Below are 22,406 nucleotides of genomic sequence, written 5' to 3'. Positions count from 1 at the left end.
GCATGGCTGTAAACTCTCCAAGTTTAGAGTCTTTACTGTTCTAGTTCTTACCAGTCTGAAGTATTTTCCCCTTAGTTCCATCAGATGTCTTAGACTTCATGTAATTTCATGACAACAAAAAAGGACAAGCTTCCCATTTTGCATACATTTGATAAACATTTTGTTTTTAGTAATGGATTTGTTACTAGATTAATCAGTAAAAGAAAACCCGGCTTTCTGTGTGTGTTATGAGCATGTTCCAAACAGACTTTCAGTGACAGTGTTCAGAAATGTATGACAGTGGCACAGTCTGAAGCCTGAAATAATGTCTCTTTAAGTAGAGATTTATAGCTCCCAGAAGACTAAAATAATTTGTATGTTTTCTAAGTTTCTTCAAAAATCTGAGTATCTATACAAGGTAAAGATCATTCTTTAACCTCCAAAAAGTATTCTCTGCAGACAGTCGTAAAGTGGTTATTAATTTTAAATCTGCCAGTTGAGCAGTAATCTTGTCTAGCACGTCCTTGATTAATTTTAAAAGAGAATTTGAAGGTGGTTTATATAAATCTCTTGAAATCATACCCTTAACCGGAATATACCCTTCTGAAAGTAGAACCTATTTCTTGATGGAATGGCATTAGTTTGATTTCTAGGCACAACCAGTAAAGACTGTAATTTGCCTGTAAGTTGTTTCTTTTGCTTATTTCTCGATACTCTTCTGTTAGCTAGGTGTCTGCCCTTTTCTGAGGGGTGGAAAGGGGCTTTTGAACCAATATGTAGTTTGAAGTATTGTTTCTAACATGCTGCTGTAGTGATAGCGATAGAACTCCCTTACAAAAGTCTCTTTGAAATCATTGTAACATCCTTTTACTGTTACAATTATGATTTTGTCAAAAGACATCATTACAACCCTGTCTCTATAAAATTCTGATTTCCCAATGACTATAGAGGGTCAGATCCCATGAACATGTTCTAAAGTCAGTAAAAGCATTTAGATAAAGGTGTACCCACAAAATCAGTTTCATTTGGTATGCCCCGACTCTTGCCATTCTGGCTTTCTTTTTGTAGAATTACCAAGCTGTACATGCAACTGTATCTTGCTGGCTGTTGAAAACGTTACTATGGGATGCACCATATGCGGGGCAATGATAATGCTTTCAGAAGTAAGATCTGGCATTAATAGTGTCAGTATAAAGTCCATTGCTAAAACCATTTGTTCCCTGGTGGACAGATTGCAAAATCTTTGTTGATATGCCACCAAGCTCCAAGCATACTCTTAGACAAACTGCTATCAGGTGTGGAAATTTCATCTATGGAAATCTATACCTTGTCTTTTTCACAATTATTGATTCATCTTGGACTGGCTTGTTATTTTCACTCTACTGAGCATATGCCTCTGTCATGGGTTCTTTAGAGGTTAGGGGTGTTTTTTTTCAAGTATTTTTACTTTCTTTCTGTTATCATTAGTACTGATGATCCAGTCAGAGTCTGAGACTTCCCTCTTCTTAAAGACAAGGGTTTTTTTGAGAAAAGCTTATCTACACCTGAAGCATTTCCAGCTTTCACTATGCAAATGCTATCTGGCATAACCATAGAGATAATCTTATTTTTCAGATCAGGAATTCATGTTGCTTGTAATTCCTGAACCAAAGTGTCATCCTCTGTTAAGATTTTAGCTGGCAGAGGCATCTATCATCTTCTGTCTCCCAAAAACTGCTGTGTGCACAACTGCTCCCAATAGTATAGATGTTATATCTGTAGTGTATCATGCTACCAATTCTGCTAGTAACAAAAATCTCCTTGTTGTTATAAGATCTCTTGGCATATCATCTTTACAAAACTTAATATTGTATACAAGAGCTGTGGGGTTTCTCACTTGTGTGTAGCATGCAGTTATCTGCTAACGTGATATCGTGAAGCTTGCTCACTTTGTGGTAGAGGCGGGTAATGAGCTGCATGCCTGAGTAATGTTCAGTGTTCATCTGGAAAAAATCAGTTGACTAGTTAGTGTAATAGTCAAACCATTCTCGTGGAGTTACAACACCATATTCTTGGTACAGTTCGGAGGAGGCAGAGGGGATAGGATAGGCATGCATTCGTGTTTATCAAAGTAGCTTAGTGTCCTCAAAATACAATTTCCTATCTCAGAACCTTAGATGATGTAGTCAACTGTGTCTTAGTCTCTTGGTGTTCAACAGAGTTTCTGGTCTCTGTAGTGTATTAAGTTACTTATGCATTAATTAATGAGTCTGGTGAAATCGACTCCTTTACAGTTTCTATCTTAATGAAATTTTATCTTAGGATAATTTTATCTTATGATCTTCTGGATATAGAAACATCTTATGTTGTCATATATTTAATTCCATCCCTTTAATTTCAACAATTTTCTTGGGTTTCCTCAGATTTGAACAGTCTGTAAAAAACAAAACAAAAACAAGCCAACAAACCAAACCTCTGGATCTTCCCCCCAGAAGCATAGCAAATGGGGACAGTGGAATGTTTCACAATTAACATTCTGTCATGAGGAAACAAGTTGGTGTCTGTTTTTCTAGACTTAGCTAGTTTTGATCTATACTGGTATTTGCCTGCACTTTGAGATTTTTACATAGCTAAAATGTCAATGGTCATTTGATTCTCCTTCACAAAATATTTATTTGGTGCATCTAAGGTCCTAGAAGCCCAGTTTCCCTTACGTGGAAGCAAGTTGGCCATGTCATGGTCACCTTGCTGTTTAGACATCTATCTGTTATTAAACTCCCATAGATCTCACTAGTCAGTAATTTTTTAATTTTCATCCTCTAGTGCCTTCTTAATCTATAGGTCTCTCTTTTCCCCGATAAAGTTTTTAGGACTTGGAGTTGAATGGGCAAGCTATGAGTTAGATGAGGACACTTCACAGAGGCTTTGACTGACTCATTCTGACTGGGAAAATCTTAAATCCACTGTGACTGGATAAAGCTTTAAGTAGCCTAGTCTGATCCCATAACTGATGCTCCTTTGAGCAGGAGATTGAACTGGAGGCATCCGGAGGTCCGTTTCTGCTTGAACAATGTTGTGATTCTTGATGCTATGATCTTTAGTTAATGAACAATTTTATATAAAAATTCGTAGGTTGATTCTGGATAATGTTAGTAAGAGATCTCAGAGGACCTTCTATACTGCCTGTGATCAGGCTTTTATTGTGTTTGTCATGCTGTAGTTTTCTTACCTGTCAAGAGAAGATCACTTTACCTGAGTCAGCTTGAGGTTCTAATAGCTACTAATTGGTCAATTTGATAAGTGCTTTGTAAACACTCAGGAATTTGTGAATGCTAATGAAATAGCTTTTCTCTCCTCTTTTAGTATAGTATTTGCATCCTCTTTTTCTTACATTACAGGTTCATGACACTAAAAGAAATGATACAGTATTATTGCCTAAGTGGGTGTCAGGATCTTTTAGTGCAAATACCAAAAGCAACATGTGAGCTGACTTTGAATGACAAGCAGTAGGAGTGAGATCTCAGTCTTCTTGAGATGGACATCTGTGCCTAGGTTGATGTTAGTTTAATACAGGAGTGCTTCCCAGCTTCTGGGCCTGTGCGTATACCTTTGTTGTGGCTCACATTTATGGTCTGAGCCATGGGAAATTTGGAGGGAGTATATGTTCAAAGGAATTACAGCTGTGTAGGTTGGACAGGGATCTCTCGATGATTGTAGGGAAACAGAGACTTTGTTTGGCATGTCTTAACAGGCAGTTTAGATGTAGTTTGGCAGATCTGGGATTACTGGATGCTGACTTCCACTAAATCCTGAACTCGGAGAGCTCCTTCTGTGTGAGGTAGTGCTGGTAAGGCAGCTGGCTGCACCTCACTTCTTAGCCAGCATCTGCTTGTTCCCTCCTGTTTTCTGTGGGTACAGTGACTCTCTGATTAAAATAAGATTAAAATACAGTCTTGTAAATCATAGTGAAATCTTTACTTGCCCTGATATAATCAATTTCTTAAAGACTTAATATTGATCTATTAATTACATTAACATAGTTTCTCCTCTTAGAGAACATTTCTCAAACTTGTGGAGATTGTGATTTAAGTCCTATACCTTTTTGGGGCTTTTTGTTTATATTAACAATACTTTAATATAACTTTTAAGATGCAGTATAAAAATAAAATATGTACAATGTTGTGGATACAGCCACATAGCTGTTTTAGAACAGGTTTGTTCCTAGCAGTTCTTGTGTCTGGGGCACTGTCTTTTGGAATCTGATTTCTTCATCTTATTTGCTTTGATCTGTTTAGGTAACTAATAATATTTGATTTTTTTTAACTGCATTTGCTTTGAAATTTGTTAGCTGCTGAATTTTTGCTGTATATTAACAAGCAAGGAATTTGAAAAGTTTTAGCAAATCCATAAAAGCACTGCTTAGCGGTGGATGTGCACAACTAATACTTATGGGTCAATGAGACATTCTGTTTTTTAGATGTTTTTAGATGGAGTTGGCTTACTAGATGGTGAAAACATTTATTAAAAAGAATTGAGAATGTTTTGTGGAGCAAATATTAATAATTTTATACTGCGTTGTTCATTATGCTTTCTAAAGAGCAAAGCTTTTGGCATTTCTTTTGGTAGAGGTTGTATGACAGTATATCTTTGTCAAGTAGGTGTGGCTAATAAAAAAATTATTATCCCTTTTGCAAAATTGTTTAGTCATACTTTGATGCACTAGTGTAAATAAATCTCCTATTCTTCAGATATTGGTAGAAATTTTTTCTTTTGGTTAGCATCTTAGTTGTTAGTATTTTTCACCAATTCCTTATGCTTAAATTCTTAAATGTCTGTGCATATATTTTAGGAAAAGAAAGAACAAGAAAATAACCTAACGCAGAGCAATAAGCTCTAGAGCTCAAATCAAATAGACTTGAAGTTGTTTCCAAATTTATTCATGCTGTATAATCTGATTTCTGTAACAGATAGAAATAGTGGCAAAGTAATTATCAGTATGCTGGATGACTGTGAAAGATGAAGTCTCAAATAAGGAGTAAAATATTGTATTCATACAAAGTGGTTTTATAATGTAATTGAATCCTATTTTTTCCATCTCTTAGATGATGAAGCATGCCTGGGACAATTATAGACAATATGGATGGGGACATAATGAGCTCAAACCAATTGCCCGGAAAGGACATTCCACCAACATATTTGGTAGGCTATATTTTCTGATTTAGGTTTCTTTTTAAATATTTCTGTCCATGCTATCCTCTTTGAAAATCTACTCAAACTTCCTAGGAAATTCTGTTTTAATATAAATCTTATGAAGTGTGGATGACAGAAGTGTACTGATTATTTCAATGGTACTTCAATGAATTACTTAACTAAACTATATTTTGGGAGTAATATGTTGTTACTGTTGCAAAAGTGAAGTGTGTCTACCTGCACTGTTACTTTGTGTACGCATATATATATAAAAAAAAAAGTTACAAAGCAGTGATGATATTTTGGAAGGCCATGAATATAAAGTTGTTTTAAAAAAACCCAACCTCATCTTGTGTAGATCTTTGTGTTTAATTCCATGAGAATGTGATACAAGACAAAATGCATATGCAAGATGCCAAAAAACCTGCTAGTACCAAGGTGAAATTTAAAGCCTCTTTTAAAAAAAGATCTGAGTAAGGCAAAAATGATGTTGTTACTTCATGTGTGACTTGTGGATTCTGAAACTGTAGACTGGAATGAAAGAAAAAAACCCATTCAAAATACAGAAGTTTGAGTGTAGAGGCAAGCTTGGAAGAAATTCAAGGGATGGAGTGAGAATATTTGAGCAGTGGAGTGTGAATGAGTGTTATAAATGGCATTTACGATAGTATGAAACAGGAAGGTAAAGATCAAGAATTTGAATAGCCTTGTGTTGTGTATGTATGATCAGACTTAGATGGCTTTTCCTTAAAATATCAGTGATCTGTGGTACTGCTTTTTTGGTGTAAATGCACCAGAATAGAATAAGTAGAATAGTGATCGGAAAGTGACAAAGTTTCATTGGTACTTGAGCCAGGAAAGAATTAATTTTTAAAATTCTGAGTTCTGTAGGACTGATGGTTCAATAAACCTAGTTGTCACTGTTGAGGACTGAACCCTGGAGGTTCTGTAGGTTCATCTTCTGGTATAGCAAAACACATAACCTTGATGTTAGTGATTAAGGTTAAGCCTGGATTGGTCCAGAATGCACAGCATCTAAGATGACTGAGTCATGAAGTTCATGCATTTATTTTGAAACACAGAGGAAAGCTGCTCTAAGACTGGGTAGGGTTTTATGAATTCTGTTCAGGGTTTCATACTGTGTTCCACTCTGGTATCGGAGAACAAGTGTGAATATACTGTTTATACCTTAAATATGTTAGTATTGGTTATAACAGTTTGTTTGAAATTAAGATTTTAATGGCTTTTATTGTAAGGTAGTTGGCTAATGACTTTGTGTGAGGTTGGTTGTCATTGTAATTGGTTTTGTTTGTCTTTAAACATTGAATTTGTTTCTTGTGAATGATAGAAATACAGATTAGGATTGTGTCATTTTCTTGTTTCCTGTGCTTATTGCCTGAACCCAGAATAAATTATTTTGATTTAAATTAAAATTTAGTTAGATTTTTGTTTTCATTTGTAGGGAAAAAATAAACTCCCAGAGGAAACTTATTCCAAAAGAAGAGTCAAAGGACTTGTTTCAAAAGTATTGTAATATTTAAATGGATTTTTTGTTTTTTGCTCAGTCCCTTTCCCCAATCTTCTTAAATTTTATCTTGAAACCATTCTTATATCTTACCAAATAAGTGATTTGCTTTATATCCAAACAGTTTTTTGTCAAATTTACTTGCATGGTGAACTTGAACCTTAAATAAATGCTGGAGATAGAGAAGGGAGGAGAACTTTAACTAGGCACTCTGCTCCTCTCCCCTGCTCCCAGGAATGGAAGGAGAGCATCTGAGTTGCATTTCCTGCAATACTTAAACAAAAAACCCCCTCCAGAAATGTCCACGAATAAACCTTTTTCCCCCAGGCCTGTAGTGCACAGTAGCCTATTTAAATCCATAGGAGAATAATCTCAGCTGCTGTACTGGACTGATCTGTGGTACTGCAAGCAAACCTGTAGAGCCTGTCATTGGTTGCTTTTGGTCATGTACTGGAACCTGGTTTCTTACACTTAAGTATGGTGTGAAAGCTGATACTGGTTTTATTTCTTTCTATTTCTTTATAATGACAGTGACTGAGTCAGGGAGAGTTGTCTGAGAGGAGGAAGATGAGCAAGTTAACATGCTCAAGAGAAAAATGCATCTGGACTGAATGAGGAGTTTGGAGAGTAAAATAGAAGAGTCTAAGATGCAGTCAGTACTGAGCATAGTGCAAGGAGAGAGTGTGAGGTTGCAGGGAAGAACAGAGCAACAGGCTCCTGCTGTGACAGACAGAAGGACATTTCTTAGGTTCCTGGAGAGTCTTGTTAATATTCTTACATAATTTTTCTTTGCTACCTTCTATGTTGGCACTGCTTTAATTTCTGTGAGAAAAATCTCCTCTGAAGCTTCCTGTGATTTACTTGTATGTTGTCTCTATTTTATGGCTTTCCTTTATATTTTTTTTCCATCTGATGAGTTTGAGTCTGACAGTGTAAGTCTTTAATGTTCACCTGTATGATCATGTAGTATTTGCTGTTGAATTTACATCCAATTCTGTTGCGTAATTTGCCAAGTACAATTTTAGATTAGCCTTGGTTTGTAACCCAGACTCTCTGTGAAGTGAGGTTTTTTTCTTCATATATCAGGAAAACATTTTTCTAATATTTTGATTTTAATGTGACTGACACAGTATTTTGAAGCAATTTTGAATTATAGTTTTACTCCAGTCTTTTATTTTCTTTCCTCCTCTGCATACTTCTAACATGTCTCCTAATGAGTCTGGAGAACTTCCTTTTTTCTTCTCAAAATGCTTATTCTTTGGAATTTTGGTATTGCTGTCTGAAAGAAATTGCAGGCTGCTTCTGCATTCAAGTTTTGGATCGTCTTATTCCAGCTAACTAGCAAAGTGTTTATCCTTTTAAAATGCAGATGCTATTTTGTGCCATTTAATTTTTAGCCAAATCATGTTATGATTGCTTTGTTCAAGGCTTTTTCATATGAGAAACTTTTCTGTAATATGTAGACTTCAGTATATACTGAGTCTAAAATAAAATCACCTATTGTTTATTTGGTGCATGGTTGATGAGAATGGGGGGAAAAAAGTGGTCCTTGTACTGAGGACTGTCTAGACTGTGTTGTTATTGCTGGTACTTCACGAGTCTGTTACCCATAATGAAACCATTCCCAGAGGTATTTGCGTTTCTGAAGGCATTACATAATTATTTTTGAAATCCAATGCTATTTTGAATAAAAAGCTGCTCAGCAAAACCTGGTTTTATTACTCATCTCAAAGATGATTTGACCCATTACTGCAGTCTGTTGTACCGTTTCAATTCATAGCATGTCTGTGATATTCAGCAGGGAGATGGTATTGCTGGGTGACATCTCAACCCTTTGCATGAATCTTTGGGAAATCAGGTTTACTGATAATTCTCAAGTGAGGTAAACACGATGAGAAGGCAAATAAGCCATTAATCTTCTCTGTTGGACTCCCCTTTCCCTCCGAAGCGCTGTATATCTGTACCAAGAGGAACATAAGTGTTCCTAACTTTGCAAGATCTATCAGGGTTCAGAGTGGGGTCAGAGAAGGTGAGAGGAGATGGCCTGCTCTGCTCTCATGAATCTTGGTTTTAAGTCATTAAAAAATAGGGAACGGTGATCAACTTCTTAAAGCAAGACGTTCTGTGCCTCACTGAAGCATTCCAGCAAGAACATTAGTGGGCTGCCCCAATGGTTAGTTTGACTTGTATAACAGCACCTGCTGGGTTTGCTTTACTTGACCTGCAGCTAGAAACTCCTGCCAGTCTTTTTGAGATGTCTGAGAGGAGACATTTGTAAAGGAGAGACTGCTAAAAATGTTCCCTAAGAAACTGTGTAATCAGTCAGTAGTTAAAATCTTAAGTAGTACCTCTTCAACAGCTGTATCACAGCATTAAAAGTATGGTGCTGCTTTGGGAAAGTATGAGTGGGAATTGGCGAGCTTTTAAAGGTATTTATAAGACATATGTAACAAACCTGTGTTGGTTGAAGCAGGGTGATAACTTGCTCCTATTTTTGTAAAAGTTACCTGGTTTTGAAAGGGCTGTTAATATCAAGATTTGTTATTTATGCCTACCCTGCAAGGAGAAAGTATAGCATGGAGTTATAATTTCTCATTCCAGTTTAAATTTTTGCTTGCAACTCTGCTGGTGGTAGTAGCAGCTAAGCTAAAAATAAAAAAGTTAACTTTTTTTTTGGCTGCTTAAATTGCTGGAATAATTTGATGACAGCCACAGGGTGTTATTGCAGAGGGGAGTAGTGTGGGGTCGGTGTCAAGTTCTCATTGGAACACAAAGGTTGAAGAGAAAGGCTGTTGGAAAATGATGCATGTTAGATAATGAGCAAGCATGACAAACACTGATCTTGTTCAGAAGGTTCTCTGGGTGTAGCAAAACCCAGAGTAATTGATGGTATTGTCAGATTCTCTTGCTGTAATGAAATCTGCTTGGATTTGCTTTTGAGGATCAGAGTAACCATCTGAAACATGCTGTTTAAAGATGATTTGTCCCAGCACTTGTTTGATGACCCCTAGGTGAACGTCTTATGGAAACACTCTCAAAATCACTCAGTCCAGATATGCTTCAGAGTTTTAAACTTTATCTTTTACTATACTATATGTATCTTTTACTTCAACATCTTTTTAAATAATTAGCATAGCACAAGCTTTGAAGATGCTTTATTGTGAGTTAAACCAAGCAGTTTGTACTAGTGGGTTTGTATCAGTCTCCAATCTTTATTTTTCTAAACCAATGTTTGATTGTGAACCTGAATGACTTTGAGAAAAAAATAAAGACCACAATCCTTGAGTAACTCAGAACATTGTCTTCAGCAAAACTAGAAATTGTGAGTTGTCGTCTTACGTGATGCTTTCTGAGAGTTCTGAAATTTGTGATGTGGAGTGTTTTTGTAATATTAACTGTCTAAGAATACAATGAAGATGTGCAGTTTGTCAGGTAGTAAGTACATGACAAAGTACCAATGCGAACTGGCAAAATTGTAAACTTCCTATATTACTAGCAGTGCATTTCTAAACCTTGCATTTGGATGTATTCTGTCTAGAGATGTCCTAGCTGCATTATGTGAAGATGACCTGATAATGTACACATACAGATATATGTCTAGATATGTTTTGAAGGGTGTGAAAAGACCTTTCCTAAGTAATGATGATGTGGAGTTTTAAAGTTGTTGATGCTTGCATACAGACATGCCCATTCTCATACACAAAAATGTAATGAAATTATTTCATATTTTCCCACACTAGAACTGTCTCGCACATCTATAGTGCTTTCATGCCTCTCCTGTTCTCTCAACTCACATGCCATGGAAATGGCTAATTTAATCTGAGATGTCTGCCAGCTCTGTCTTGGGATAATGTGTTCTGGGAGGAAGAGAAAATTGTCAATGAAGTCACATTGTGTTTGCATTTGTGTTACCTAGTAGAGCCTCAAGGCTGCAATGCAGTGCCATATCTCTTCCTTAACACATGACCAAATAAAGCTGTTCGCTCTTTTATGAGGGATTTTTGTCTGGCACGTTCAGTTTCATCAATGCAATGTGCTGCTGCTTCATACATACGGGAAAAAATGACATTTTAAGGTGTGTGTTGGTTAATGAACAAGATGTATCCAAGGGAGCAACTCAAGGATTCAGTTGGGTCAACTAGCAAGCTGATTTTTTTTTTTTTTTTAAACTAGCCATGGACTACTTGGTTTCTACCACCTTGTTGAGTGTGTCCTGTTGCCTGGCTTGCTGCACAACCTTATCTCAGCCTTTTGCTACCAGTGCTGCTGATAAACCCTCATGACCTGGGAGAAAGTTGCTGAGCCAGCTGCCAGCTGCCCACTGCTGCAGCGTGGGAAGCTCTTGCGCAGATTTCTGTGTTGCTAAGCAATGGAGATCTGACAGTGCATTTCTCTGCTATACTGGAGAGCAGAAACAACAATGCTCCCAAGCCCAGCAGAGAAAATGCATTTGTCAGACTGAAAGGGAATGAGGCTGTTGTGGCAAGGAGCTGAGTCAGGCAAAGGAGTCTATTTTTCCTCTACCTTTGGCAAGTATGATACAGCTTCGGAGAGTAATGAGATTTCTTCATCCAGTTTGTGGTCTAGAAAACAGGAAGTGGAATATTTCTTTTAAGCACTACAAGAAAATTCTTTAACAGATTTTTTTTTTTTTTTAATTACCATGGGAAATATTCTTTAGTTTATTTGACATTTTTGTCATCTGTCACTGTAACAGTTATTGGGCTGCCTGAGCTGTTCTGACACTATCATCTGTTGTCATCTGATTAGTTGTCATTTACCTTTGAAGTTTATGTAATCAGGTATCAAGGGTGTTGAGATTTGTGGGCCTTTTGTATTCCTGTGGGGTTTTCTTTTTAGTTGCCAAATAACCTGCAAATTTATAAACATTATGGAGACCCACTTTTACTGCGAAGAAAATAAGTTATACACCCTAAAGTAAAAAAGAGGGATGACCTTTTGAAAATATGGATAAAAACTTCTGGTTGTAAAACCCTAATGAAGAGACAGACAGGAGAAACTTTTGACTAACATTTTTTTTCTGTGCATGTTTTCAGCCTCTGAGTCTGTATGAAGGATAAGTGAAAACAAAAAAGGGATGAGAAATATATATGTAAACAAATATGCTCTTCACTTGTTCTAATGGGAAAAAAAAGTCCTATTTGGTGAGCAGTAGTTTTTATTTTGTGATCTACCCATTGTTGCCTTCTGTGGCACATGAAAGGGGAAAGAAAACCCATTCACACTAACTTGTAAAGAGAGGTACTTTCATGGCGCACATTTCAGCCTTATCTCTGTATTTCAGGTCCTATTCAATTTTAAAGTAAATGAAACTGGCCTTAGGACAGGTCTATGGAGCTGTGTCCTCTGCAAAATCAGTAATGAGTGACTATGCTGAGACAATGTGGAATATTATGTATACATTGAATGCGTATTTTTTTGGCCCATAACAGAAATTTTGCAAAGATAAGATTTAAATAAAGAGCATAACTCTCAAGAGTTGCTGGCCAAATTTAGAATTAGAGCAGTATTCTGATAATGCAAGAAGAGTTCCTTCAGATGGGACGGAAGATCAGACATGATCATTACTTAGCTTCCAAAAACTTGCTCATGGCATGTACTTACTGGGGAAATGTAAGAGCAGGAAAAGCCTGTTGTTGTAAGTGAGCTTTTCTAAGAGCACTCTCGGGGCTTGCAAAAGTTTGTGCAGCATTAGTGCTTCTGTGGTCAGAGGCGGCAAGTTTTATTTAATCACTTTATTTTTTGTTTATTGTGTCCAATCTGCTTTTGAGTCCATGAAAACTTCAGAGCACCTGCCACATTCCATTATGACTGGTTCCATAGTTTGATTCCATATTGTGTAGAAAAATTTTTAGTTTTGAAGCATCCTCTCTGTCTTAGGTAGCTCGCTTTGGTATTGGAAAACAACCACCCATTCTTCTTTGCCATTCATGAGTTTGTAGAACTGCACATGCCCTCAGTTGTGTGCCTGTCTTACCTGGAGAGTCTTGGCCTTGTTAAGTAATTTCTCATACATATTTTTCTTCCACACCTTATACCTTGTTATCCCCTTTCTTTATATATTTTCAAGTTCTTTTTTTCTTTGAGAGGAAAACTAAAACTTTGTTCTGATTTCTGTTTTGTTCACTGATCCTTTCCTAATTATATTTTGCATCTTTTAGGCTCCTTAATGAGTCTAGAAACTCACTATAGGGTGGCTTTTCTGCAGTAGCATTCTTTTTCAAAAGCCTCATCCACTGTATACAGTATTTCTGAATGACTTGATTTAAAAATAATACAGTGATTTAAAAATAATACGGTGATTTAAAAATAATACGTGTGAGAACAATCTTCTCTTATCCTGTGGCAGTTTAGTTTTCTTAGGAGCCTTTGTTTTCACATATCTTCTGTATATATTCTCTGTCCATATGCAAGTTCAGTCTTCTTAAGAAGACTGTGACGTTGATGCTAAGGTAAGATTTTTCTCTACAGAATTTCTGTTTTTTCCTTAGTTCACCTAATTTAAAGCTGTCCTCGGACTGATGCTGCTAACTGGGCAAATAGTGTTTTGTAAACACTGTTTTGCTTCACTGCAATAGATGTCATGTTTATTCAGAATATGGTTGTTCTCTAAAACTTGCAAATGTGTGCAGGCAGGATGCAATCTGGCTGTGCACATTCCCTTTTAACTGTTTTACAGTATTGGTGCCATAGATAAAGAGAACGGGATAGCTAAGAATATTTTTTGAATGTTATTGCTGTTTCATCAAACTGTCACAAGCGTGCCTATGCATATCAGGAAAATTCACCATGAGCAGCTGTTGTTTTCTGTTCTTTTTAATAATATAGTATTCCCATTGAATTCTTCTCACCCAGTTTTTATTAGCTCAAGTACCAACACATTTAGGTCAGTTGTTCTCAGTGGCTTTTTTACATGTTTCAGAACTGTTGTATAAATTCTATGGCATTATTCAGAAGATTGAAAATTCTGCCTTAAAAAAAAATAAAAGAGATTCACAGACTTAAAGTGGAATTAAATAAACACAGCTCATTTGTATAACCTGCTGTCTACATTAAGTGCTAATGAAGAAATTAAGTCATACTGCATTTCAGGGCTTAGGCTCAAATTGAGAATTCTTATTCTCTCTAATAGCATCCTCTCCTGTTTTTAACTTATAAACCAGATAATTTGCTCTGAGAAAAAAAAATGTATTTGTTTCCTGTTGGCAATCTTTGGACTTCTGTTTGTGTTGATTTGGGAATTGTTCAGGTTGTGAGAACGCTATTCCTGAATTCAAACTTGTTCCCTATCATTGGGAGCTAAGAACAGATGGTGTAATAAGGAAATTAAGACTTAAAGAGTCTGTGTTGGACTGTGTTAAAATATCAAGTAAACAGGCATGACAACTACGTAAAGATTAGCATACAGAGCTCTAAAACTAAATATGGTAGGAACAACTACATGTAAAAAGTGGGAGGCAGATGAACGTACACTTTACTGTTAGCTGTAATTCAGGAACAGCTCAACAACATGAGTGCAGTACTGTGCTTGTGCCTAATGCACTACTATTGTTCACACAACTCTTGCCCCATTCTCATGAAGTTTTATGGCTGCAACATGGAAATCAGCTTCTCCTCAGCTGTTTTAAAGAAAATTTAGAATGTGGTTTGGACCAAAATATGTGGAAGTGGCACAAGATTTTACTAAAAATAGAAAAGCATATGTGACAAGATGGCTGGTAGACACGCATGTTTTGTGATGCTTTTCCTACTGCCTAGCTGACAGTCATTTAGCTTACAATTGCCTGTAAGAAATTGTACCTTTACTGTCTTAGAAGATCAGTACTTAGCTTGCTTCATATGTAAGATTTCTGAACTCAGGTCACACAATTATACTGGAGTCCAGATAACATCTTGCTCTCTTATTTACTGTCAAATATGAATCTCGCTTTGCTCACTGCTGGCCTTGACTACTGCCTGTATTTAGGTTCTGCAAAGTTCTGAGCCATCATTCATAGGTACTCTTCCCTTCAATCTTCCACTTCCTAATTTCTCAAAATGGAGTTGTTCCAGGTGTGTATTTTTGGTTAGTTTCAGTTGACTGCTTTCATGTGTGTAGCTGATTGCCATCGACATTCACTTCTTGACCGTTATTCTTGCCTGCCTTCCAATATACTTTTATCCCCTCCTTTGTGCTCAATTTTATGCCATCTCCTCTCCCTCTTACCTTTCCTACTCTGAAGCTCATCCTAGTCTTTATTTCCTGACATTGCAGCCTTTCAGTTATCACTAGGTCTTAACCTTCCACTAGCTCAGATAATAGTTCCAGCATTAATCTTAATTATGGTCTGCACATATTCCTCCTCCTATCTACAGTAATTCAGTTTTGTGTTTGTGCTTAAAAACAGAATAACAAAAAAATATGAAAGACAATTGCAAAGAAACATAGAAAATCAAAGCAGTCTGGTATTAATATGTTAAGTCCTTTTCAAATTTAGTTTTGAGGATGTTCAGGCTTTGTACTGGAGGGACTGCATTCAACTCTGCCTTGTATGAATTTTTAATTAAACTGAAGCGCTGTGATTTAGTTGGAAAGCAAAGGGAAGCAATCAGGCGAAGAGCAGAGAAGAGGAAGGTTTACTGTAGTATAAATTCCAAATTTAAAAACTTTGTCTAAGGTCTTAAGGACATAAGTATTCAAGCACAGTTTGTTTATTAAGAACATCTACCTGCAGGTCGCTTTTTAATAGATTCAAAGACGAGCATACGCTTCATTGCTTCACTACTGTTACTTCCTCATTTCTAAAATTAAGGAAAGCATTACAATTTGATTATTTAATGTGTTTATATGCTAAGATACTTTACTTGTCTTGTATAAAAGATTAGGAACTCATTTTCATGTTGCTTATTATCAGCAATTTAACAGAACTAAGCAATCAACATGCTTAAGTTTTTTTTGTTCTGCTTTTTTAATTAGTCTAGGATGTTAAAGGGAATTGATTTCTTCATGGATACTTAAAGGCTTATTCATTGCATTTTATGGCTTAGCTGAAATCATATGTTGCAGTTTTGTATGAAATGTATAGTTTCATTGACTAATTTTGAGGCACTTGTTTCACAGTGGAATTAAACTGTTGTTCAAAAGTTTAATTCATTTTCCTAAACATTATCTTCTTCCTTGTGAGTCATTAAGATACTTTACAAGTGGTATCCTTCCGTAGTGACAGCGTTATTACCAGAGTCTCATTTGAGATACAGAAAATGGGACTGATAATTGTTTGCTTTTAATTTTCATGTTATATATTTTTCTACCACATCTGTAATTGTCTGTCACATTAAGCAACCCTGTAGTCTGAAAACTTGAATTCTTTTGAATCTTTCTGAGTAGAAATTGCTATACTTTCCCTAGATCAGTACAGTCTTGCTAAGTCTACATTTTTCGGCCATTCTGAAGCTGGGCAGGCAGGAATATCAACAAGAATATTTTTTAAAGACTGTAATAACTCTGTATTTAATGTCAGACTGAGTTTATCAAGGAAACATTTTTGCTCTGCTGCTAGAGATTAAAATACCTGCCTATGTGAAAAATAACTAATCTTTTAGGTTCAAAGTACCAGGTTATATGAGGAGGCTTTACATCCCCTATTTTGTTTCTGGAATCACTGCGATAGAATAGGGAGGATGTGCCCTATGCTTGGGCACACCCCAGTTCTCTGGTTGTTCTGGCAGTAGTGTTGGACCGCTCTGAAGTTCAGGTTGCCTTCCAGAGCAGACATTTAACTTGTGAATCAAGTTAAATTATCCCTCAAGACTTTGGTCCTCTTAAACTCGTTCTGCAAATTGATCCTTCCCCTACCCTCAATTAAACACACCCGCAATCAAAGGTGTACTGCACTGGTAGGTGTAGGTTCTGCTTCCAGTAAAGGATGTCTATCCAGGGCCCTGAAAATAAACCAAGAACTGGCTATGGGTGGTTGAGACCAGTACTATTTCTGGCATAGGAGGTCTCTTTGTATCTTAAGGTTCAGTCCATCAGTATCATCTCATTGCCTATGCTGTTTTGAGAGTGAAAGACATTTCCTTACATCCAGATCTTTAGTCTCTACACACAACTAACTACAAATTCCAGCTTTCTAATGCTTATGAAGAAAAGTTGGCTTTCTAGAGTATAAAAAAAAGCTTACTTCTGTAGTAGAGATGTCTTGATGAAGAGATGCTTGCTATTTCACAGAATCACAGAATCATCTTGGTTGGAAAAGACCTTTGAAGATCCTCCAGTCCAACCATTAACCTCACACTGACTGTTCTCAACTCCACCAGATCCCTCAGCGCTGGGTCAACCCGACTCTTCAACCCCTCCAGGGATGGGGAATCCCCCCCTGCCCTGGGCAGCCCATTCCAATGCCCAGCAACCACTTCTGCAAAGAAATCCTAAGAGCCAGTCTGACCCTGCCCTGGCGCAGCTTGAGGCCATTACCTCTTGGTCTGGCACTGGTTCCTTGGCTCAAGAGACTCATCCCCCCTCTCTGCACCCTCCTTTCAGGGAGCTGTAGAGGGCCAGGAGGTCTCCCCTCAGCCTCCTCTTCTCCAGACTAAACCCCACCCAGTTCCCTCAGCCTCTCCCCATCAGACCTGTGCTCCAGACCCTGCACCAGCTCTGTTGCCCTTCTGTGGACACGCTCAAGTCTTTCAATGGCCTTTTTGTAGTACGGGGCTCAAAACTGGACCCAGGAATTGAGGTGCAGCCTCACCAGTGCCGAGTACAGGGGTAATATCCCTTCCCTGTGCCTGCTGGCCACACTATTGCTGACACAAGCCAGGATGCCATTGGCCTTCTTGGCCCCCTGGGTACACTAATGGATCATGTTCAGGCGGCTGTCAATCAACCTCCCAGGTCCCTCCTTGACTGGCAGCTCTCCAGCCACTCCTCCCCAAGCCTGTAGCGCTGCTGGGGGTTGTTGTGGCCCAAGGGCAGCCCCTGGCATTTGGCCTTTGTGAAACTCCTCCAGTTGGGCTCAGCCCATGGCTCCAGTCTGTCCAGGTCTCTCTGCAGAGCCTCCCTGCCCTCGAGCAGATCAACACTCCCACCCAACTGGGTGTCATCTGCAAACTGACTGAGGGTGCACTTGGTCCCCTCATCTAGATCATCAATAAAGATGTTAAACAGGAGTGGCCCCAACACCCAGCCCTGGGGGACACCACTTGTGACTGGCCGCCAGCTGGATTTAACTCTGTTCACCACAACTCTCTGGGCCCGGCCATCCAGACAGTTTTTTACCCAGCAAAGCGTGTGCCCATCCAAGCCACAATCAGCCAGTTTTGCCAGGAGAATGCTGTGGGAAATGGTTTCCCTCATTCTGTAAACAGGTTGTCCTGTTATAGGAGGAGATCAGGTTTGTCAAGCAGGACCTGCCTTCCATAAACCCACGCTGACTGGGCTGGATCATCTGGTTGCTCTGCATGTGTGTTGTGATGGTACTCAGGATGAGCTGCTTTATCAGTTTACTGGGCACCGAAGCCAAACTGACAGGCCTTTAATTTCCTGGATCATCCTTCCAACCCTTCTTACATATGGGTGTCACATTGGCCAATTTCCAATCTGACGGACTGTTTGTATGATATATAGAGGCAGTTGTCTTCAGTAACAGCCTGATGCTTTATCCAACTACTTGTTTTGACTCAAGCAATCTTGCTAATTCTCTTAGCTTTCTTCTAAACATACCTGGTGGTGGTATCTGCAAGCTGTCCTTGTAACCAACAAGAGTCTATTAGATTCCTGTGTGATTTTGTCACTGATTTAGGAAATACTAAAATTGTGCCTTGACTGTAAACAAACTAACGAGAATCCCACTTCTGGATTTTTCATCTGCTATCACTTCTGCTTAATAATAAAATAGGTAGTTTTCACTTGCTGCGTAAGGTAGAGGAATAAAAATGATTACATGCACCTATTAGGCCTATTAGATGTGACTTTCCTTAGAGGAAGAGTGGCCTCGTGGTATTTTTTCCACTTAAGCTGGTTTCCTTGACTTTGTAGCATGTGTTTTGGTAATGAGTTCCGTTTAAATACACTGTATTTCCTTCAGGTTTGTTACTATTCTGACTGGTCTCTGGATAGATGCCTGTGTGTTGTAAGATACTAACATCCTTGTAACACAGGAGTGTTAGAGTACAGACAGAGGGGTGAAAGGGAAAGAAAGAAAATTCTTTTTCTAGTGAGTCAGGGGAGAGAATAGGAAGAATGAAAGCAAGAAAAACCCATGGGTGGAGATAAAAAGTATTTTAATAAATGAAGGAAGAGAGGGGGGAGTCATGCAAAGACAATCATTTGCCACCTCTGGCAAGCAGACTGAAGCTGAGAAATGGCTACCTGCCAGACTAAACACACTGTCTCCCTCTAGCTTTTACCACAGAGCAGGATGTTATATGGTATGGAGTATCCTTCTGGTCAGTTTGGGTCAGCTATCATGGCTGTGTCCCCTCCCACCCCTGACTTATTTGCTGTGGCGGGACAGGGGGGGAAAAGGAGAAAGCCTTGATGCTGTGCAAGCACAGCTCAGCAATAGCCCAAATTGTTTTGTGTCATCAACAGTGTTTCAAATCCAGAGCACAGCTTCAGCATCATACAGACTGCTATGAGGCAATTAGCTCCATCCCAGCCAGGCCCAGTACATCTGCCCAGCCCTCAACCTGGGCTGATGAAAGCCCTCATGAAAGTGTGTTTTGGAAGGAGTTCTGAGATACCTGTGTGTGGTATAAACCTGTTGAAAATGGGCGTATGAGTAACATGTCAAATAATCAGAGATTCTGTGAAGCACCTATTTGATGATTACTTTTCAACTCAGAATGTGTAGCTTCAGTTTGCTGGTGTAGAGTTCTAACTTGCCATCTTGTTCCTTATTCACATAATGTATCTGTTTGTCAAATTTTCAGTCTTCTCTGACCATAATTGATCTATGCTAGTTCACATATTTTCTCTAGTACCTCACTGCTCATAGTCTCTTCTTCTGCATAATAAATACACTAAACAACCCTGTAGCTGGTATCAGACTTTCTAACTCTCTATACTTACCCTTCTGGTATAATGAAAATGGGCTGTTTATTTCCTTCATATTCCTTTTGTCATGGAACACATGACAACGATCTGTCTCCTGGTACTTTGATAGTCTCTTGTGAGACTTTAAAATGATATAAATAAACCAGTTCTTCATCTAGCAATTTGGCATACTGAAAGACCATTTTTCTTTTAATGGCCCTGCTGTTTACACTTAGTCATATGATTTGCTAGATATTTCAGACTCTAGATTTATGTGCTATCAAGTGAAGGAATTATTTGTCTCATCCTAGGAAACTGATGTCTACCTAAATATAAATCTGATTTACTATTTTGCAGTCCTTTGGAATAATACTCTCGCTTAATGGGAGTGTGCATGATTTTGTTAATAGTTCAGCTATTTCACTGCTAAATTCCTTTCATTAGTTCATGATGGATGTTCTGTTTTATTTAGAGGAATGAACACTGCATTCATTAGGCAAACTTCATTAAATTTGGAGCTCAATCAACTAGAACTATAATTATATGGAGAGGAAACTTCCTAATCTGACATTTGTAAAACTAAGCCCTTTTGGAATCGGTTATTATCTTATGTAACGTGACCAACTGAGCCTTTGTATGGAACAGAGGCAGACCCTGGGAGGAGTGCCTTCAGCTATGAGAAGTGTTATTTTCTATTATAATTTAATTGTTTTATAGCCTTTTTCACCACAGTGATACATCTGCTCTTTCTGTATCCGGGGCAATAATAGATCAGACTGGTTGAGGTGGTAGTAAACAGTGTATACTCCTCTAAACCATTATCTCATTGTTTAGAGCTAGTTTATTACTTTTCAAATGACACCTTCTGCAGTTTAAGTCCAGGAAGATCATCCTCTTGTCCTTTATGGCAAAATTTATGGATCTTAGCATGTTTAGGGAAGGAAAAAAACCTATACTAGATTACGAATGAAAAATGATTTTTCTTTGGGACTTTAAACTGAATGATTTTTATCAACACCAAGAAGGGGAAGTACTGCTGCCTATGCATTGTAGTCTGTTTTCCCTATAGCACCATGTGTGATGCTAATGCAGACCGGTGATCTTTGAACACTTGCTATTTCTTCCTGCTTTAGATTTCAGGTGATGCCTTGCTGGTGGTGCAGTATATTTTAAGATGAAGGAAGACAGCTATGACAACATCACTGCCTGTTCTGTTTGGGTTGTGGACCTCAGCAGACACAGAAGAATTCAGTGAAATGACATCCTCTCCACACAGTCCAAGAAAAAAACTGAGAGCAATTGATTTTGCTCTCTAACCCAGCCTAATGTAGCCCACATAGTTTTAAGTTGTACCTATCTTGCAACACAGGACAGCCAAGGTGTTAAGTCTATTGTCCTCTGTGTTGCCTTATGTCCAGCTCTGCCCTCTATTCTTGTAGGTATAAGACTTCTGGGTACGAACTCTACATTTTGGACTCTTCTCCCTCAGTACACAGGAGGATGCAGTTACCTTGCTCTGTGCTGTCTGAGACTAAAAGAAGACGACTGGGTAGACAGTCCGTTACAGAATACTGACTTGTTATTTCTTGACCTTTTGGAAATGTGTTCAGCCAAAAAGGTTTAAAAAACAAAGATTGTTCTTCTGAGTCTTCCTTCCTCAAGGAAGAAGTGCTGGTGTGCTGTTAGGATTAGTTATCTTGTGTTTAAGGAGGAGGAAAAATAATCCAAATTTGGTTGAAATAGTCTCCTTATGATTAAGAAAGAAGAAAAGCAAATAATTTATTATGAGTTGAGATATAAATGCTTTTTTTAGGAGGCTGTGGTAAGAAATAGTTGAGCTCTTCCATGGGGTCTAGAAAACATAACCATACTGATCTACATCTCAGAAATAGGCACCCATTACTGCTCAGAGAAGAGGCGTGTGTGAGCAGAACGGGCTTTGCTCAGTAATGTTTTGTTGGGTGTTTGTGGGTCTAGGAAAGACTTTTAAATGATGAGAGGAGAGGGCAAAAAGGCAGCAGGCAGGAGAGCTTGAACAAATTACTGGAGTGTGGCCAAGACAAAAGCTTAGAGTATGAACCTATGCCTTTAATTGACTCTTAAGGGTAAAAAGTGCTGAGCAATTCTCTTTTGTTCTATTGGACTGCATTTATTTCTGTGGCTGGAAACAACGCAGGAGGATTTTGTGTGAAACTAGTTGTTGGTCAATCCCTGTTGGGGACTATTGGTTTAGGTGAGATTTCTATCCGCATGGTTGAAGGCTCGCTTTTAACACTGTGAGGATGAAAGCAAATTTCTTGTCTGTATTTGGCGAAGTCATATTGTTCAATCAGTGTGGGATGTGTTAGGAAACCCTGGACACTTTTGGTCAGTTTTTGGAGAGCTCTGTTCCAGCAGTTCTGACCTTTCCACTCTTAGTTTCTGTCTGAATGCATCTGTTGGATTTGTGAGATGGCAAAAATAATCACTGGCATTTCCATGGTCCTTCTTCTATAGTTCTGTGCAAAGAACTTCATGAAAAAGGTTGTTAAAATTTGTATTTTTGAAGATATTTTTGTAGAGCTGGAAAGCAGATATTCTTGTGCCTAACCCCCTTTGTGGACACTTGAATGTACTTCTGACATCTAGAAAACTGAATGATTGTAGAGTGGTCTGAACTCTTTTTTTTTTTTTTTTTTTTTTTTTTTTTTTTTTTTT

General features: G+C 38.1%; 1 protein-coding gene across 1 annotated transcript in view; it reads left to right on the top strand.

Moving 5' to 3' along the window:
- MAN1A2 (mannosidase alpha class 1A member 2) overlaps positions 1-22,406 on the top strand; it is a 118,569-nt gene that overhangs the window by 12,703 nt on the left and 83,460 nt on the right. Inside the window, exon 2 of the mRNA XM_026861035.1 lies at positions 5,061-5,157. Coding sequence (XP_026716836.1) covers positions 5,061-5,157 — 97 coding nt within the window. The remainder of the gene's footprint in view (positions 1-5,060; positions 5,158-22,406) is intronic.

Source organism: Athene cunicularia (assembly GCF_003259725.1).
Source record: "Athene cunicularia isolate RWA chromosome 1 unlocalized genomic scaffold, athCun1 chr1_part1, whole genome shotgun sequence".
NCBI lineage: Eukaryota > Metazoa > Chordata > Aves > Strigiformes > Strigidae > Athene > Athene cunicularia.
This window is presented reverse-complemented; position numbering and strand designations above follow the sequence as displayed.